Raw genomic sequence first — 1,589 nt, 5'->3', positions numbered from 1 at the left:
TCTGCTGGGAGATGGCCCCTCCCCGGAGGCAGCGCCTAATTGCAATCTTATAAAAGGTTCTCTGGCTGTACACTCCTCAGTCCACTGCCTATAGCAGGTGCCCCATTCCGGCTGGAGAACTGAGAGAGTCCAGTGGAGCTACGTTCTGGTAAGTCTCCAAGTGGGACTTGGGGAGGAGTTCTGGAAGAGTGGGAGGCAGAGGGGAGGAGAAGACAGACCACAGCCGGCAGGAAGATGTGGAGGGAGAGCCTTGGAAAGTGCTCGGGTTTCAGGTGAGACCCCGTCTCATGGTACCAATGCAGTCATGGAGGCCTGAACAGGGATGGTGACTTCTGTAAGGTTCATAGCACATCTGTAGCAGAATGTGCTTTGAATTCAGGTCTTTGGCCCCCTGGAATGGGATATATTTCCATCCTCTACACCATGATGCAGTCTGGCACACTCTTTTCCCTACGCTTGTGGGGAATGAGAGGCATAGGCAGGGATGGGGCTAGGACATGCTTTGGTATTTGTGGATTCTTTAGACCTAGGCAGCAAGTCCTCATGTGTAATTTAGTCATTTTCTAATGGATGGAATGTTTATACAATGCTGTGGAAACAGCACTTGGAGGTCTGTGGCCATAGGGAAATGGAGGTTGGGGGGTGACAAGAGCCAAAGGAAGAGGTTAGACTGGATCATGCCCATAGGTTCCACCACATCGTCTTCAGCTGTGGAGAACCTGGGGGTGGGGGGGGGGTGTCTTCATTTAGTCGGAGACAATGGAAGCCCATTGATTATCTGCAGACTGTCTGTTCTATGCCTATTTAACTCACTGTTAACACTCGGTTGGGGTGCGTTTCTTTGCTTCCACTCTTTTCTCCCCTAGCCAGGCCAGGCTTGCTCGCTCACAAAGCCACATCTCAAAAGCCCCGAGTCCAGTTGTTGGGAGGGAAAGGCCTGCTCACGTATAAACGTCTTCCCGTCTTTCAGGTTTGCAGTGACAAGCTGAACTTCACCATGTCTTCCCAGCAGAGCGGGGCTTCCGCCAAAGGCTTTTCCAAGGGGTCTGCCCAGGGTCCCTCTTCGTGTCCGGCTCCGGTACCCGCCCCTGTGCCCGTGGCCTCGTCCTCCTGCTGCGACTGCTGCGGCTCTGGAGGCTGTGCTGGCTCTGGCGGCTGCTGCGGCTCAGATGGCTGCTGCGGCTCCGGTGGTTGCGGCTGCTTCCCCAGGAGGCGCCGCCGACAGCGCAGGAGCGGGTGCTGCGGCTGCTGTGGGGGTGGCAGCCAGAGGTCGGAGAGCTGCAGCCACACCCAGAGCCAAGGCTGCTGCGGAGGCTGCTGAGGCCGCCCTTGAGCCCTGTGACCCCCCACTTGAGTCCCCGCCTGTCACTGCACTGTACTCTCTCATGGGGCAGGGTCGGAGTGTGCCGCCTGTCAACCTGCCTGCACCGGATGTTCCGAAACCCACCCTGTACTCAGCCCCACCAACTCTCTGACACCTGTGTGATTATCTTCCCAGGGAACCTGAAAGCTACGGGTGGGATAATGGAGCCTACTGTCGGCAGGGGCTTGCACACCATAGGTGCTTAATAAATATCGTATCGTAATAA

General features: G+C 56.3%; 1 protein-coding gene across 1 annotated transcript; it reads left to right on the top strand.

Annotated features, from left to right (window-relative positions):
• Window positions 1-997: 997 nt before the first annotated feature.
• CRCT1 (cysteine rich C-terminal 1) lies at window positions 998-1,321 on the top strand. The gene has a single exon (XM_029948991.1). The coding sequence runs from the start codon at window positions 998-1,000 to the stop codon at window positions 1,319-1,321; it is 324 nt and encodes a 107-aa protein (XP_029804851.1).
• Window positions 1,322-1,589: the final 268 nt, after the last annotated feature.

This window comes from Suricata suricatta, chromosome 8, assembly GCF_006229205.1.
Source record: "Suricata suricatta isolate VVHF042 chromosome 8, meerkat_22Aug2017_6uvM2_HiC, whole genome shotgun sequence".
Lineage (NCBI taxonomy): Eukaryota > Metazoa > Chordata > Mammalia > Carnivora > Herpestidae > Suricata > Suricata suricatta.
This window is presented reverse-complemented; position numbering and strand designations above follow the sequence as displayed.